Source organism: Ornithodoros turicata, chromosome 6, assembly GCF_037126465.1.
Source record: "Ornithodoros turicata isolate Travis chromosome 6, ASM3712646v1, whole genome shotgun sequence".
Lineage (NCBI taxonomy): Eukaryota > Metazoa > Arthropoda > Arachnida > Ixodida > Argasidae > Ornithodoros > Ornithodoros turicata.
The window spans coordinates 29,958,964-29,960,907 of record NC_088206.1 but is presented as its reverse complement, the minus strand read 5'-3'; the positions used below and the strand labels follow the sequence as shown (position 1 = coordinate 29,960,907).

Sequence of the window (1,944 nt, the reverse complement as noted above, 5' to 3'; positions counted from 1 at the left end):
TACAAAGGAGTGGCACGATTACAGGAGAGGTATTGTAACAGCTAGTATAGCTCACAGCTGTATGACAAGATCTACTACTATGTTGAATGGACCAAAGCCTGTGAACTTGCTACCACTTGTTGACATCGTCCTGCGCACCAAGACTGTTTGCACAAAACAAATGCAAGAAGACATCAGGAAACAGGAGCTTGCAGAAGCAGCTTATGTGGACTACATGCGTGCTCTGGACCATGACGTGCACATTACAAGGGTTGGTCTGGTAGTGCAGAAAGACAATCTGTTTATCGGATGTTCTCCAGATGGTGTTGCAGTCTTTACCTGCAAATGCTGTGCGAACAAACAAGTTGTCTTAGAGATCAAGTGTCCAGCAAGGATTGCGAATTCATTCGTTAACTACGAAAAAAGAAAAATTAAGCGAGAGTACCTTACTCAAATGAATGTACAGATGGGAGTATGTGGAATCTATCAAGCACACTTCTTTGTATACGTGAGCAGTACATGCTTTGAATATGAGAACATCACATTTGATGACAATGCCTTCAACCTATTCTGTGATGTAATTTGCAAGGTGTATGAGGAATATGTGCTTAATGAGCTGCGCAGTAGGGTTTGTATGTGAAAATGCTAAACATCTGTATATAAGTATGGCGCAGTTGTCCTTGTAATATATTTGTGGTGTTGATAAATGTCCTGTTGTCCTGCCTCTCCTGCTGTTGTGCAGATTTCAATTGATGCAACAGTACCGTGCATGAATGAAGGCTGTGGCACACTTTATTCCACAAAAAGAATAGAAAAGTCAATGAAATATGAACACAGGGCTAAACATGGATGGTTTTCTTCACTTTGTAGACTAATGAACATAAATCTACTGCACAGGTCACAGATATCACATATTTTGTTCTTGGATGTTAATGCACAAACATTGCACTTCTCTCCCATAATGAACCTTGATGTCAAAGAAATCTATGCGTTGCAAAGATTGGTGCAGACAAATTCGTAAGACCAGCAGCAACTATCAAAACATCATCCAAAATGGGGACCATGCTCCACAATACCTTGGTAGATAATATCTTAAAAATCTTCATTCTCTGAATGATGCGCTCAACATGAACCCTCGCGGCTGCAATACTTTGTGTCTTGAGGGCTTCATGTTTTGGTAACTGACGTTGCTGCTTCTTGAATGGCGGCCTCACAACAGGTATTAAGTGGGCCTCGCAGACAGAATCTATGAGAAAACCCCTGTCAACCATGACTGCGTCTTCAAATGGCGACAGTTGCTGGACGAGGCCACTATCTTCAAAAATCTTTTTGTCAGATGCTTTTCCACCGTATCCTTTAGAGACTAGTGCTATGATTCCACCAGGTGTGACTCCTATCATATACTTGCATGTGAAGCCTTTTTTATAATAGGAATACACATTCAGCGCGCAGGTTAGACATTTTGGCTGAGATACAGGTATCTCAGTACAATCCAAAATAATTCTAACATTCTGGTACTGCTTGAACTGTTTAGGCATGTTCATTAAAATCTCATCCTTAGATGGCAGTACTACAACTGATGATAAGATCCTCGATAATGCTTTCACTGTTTGTGTGATTATGTTTGAGCATGTGGCAACAGAGCAGCCGAAGAGGTTGCTTAGAAATGTAGTCGACATGTTATGCTTCAGCTTCATCATAGTGAGGACAATTCTTTCTTTTGCTGAGAGCTGATGCTTTCCTGAGAGTGAAACAAGTTGTTCGTAGCATGATATTAGTGCGTCCAGAAGAGCCACAGATGGAAGGCCAGTAAATGACACAATGTTTGCATCATTCAACGTTGAAACAAATTTTACACTAATGTCCCCTGAGGAAACTTGAATACCCTTTTCTTCTGTCATGGTATCCTCCTGACTGGTTATCATGTTTCCAAATCCAGTCAACAACTCTGCAACTTCTTTCTCA

The 1,944-nt window shown here is 40.9% G+C and overlaps 1 protein-coding gene across 1 annotated transcript; it reads right to left on the bottom strand.

The window, feature by feature from the left end:
- Positions 1–953: 953 nt before the first annotated feature.
- Positions 954–1,517, bottom strand: LOC135398432 (uncharacterized). The gene has a single exon (XM_064629837.1). The coding sequence runs from the start codon at positions 1,515–1,517 to the stop codon at positions 954–956; it is 564 nt and encodes a 187-aa protein (XP_064485907.1).
- Positions 1,518–1,944: the final 427 nt, after the last annotated feature.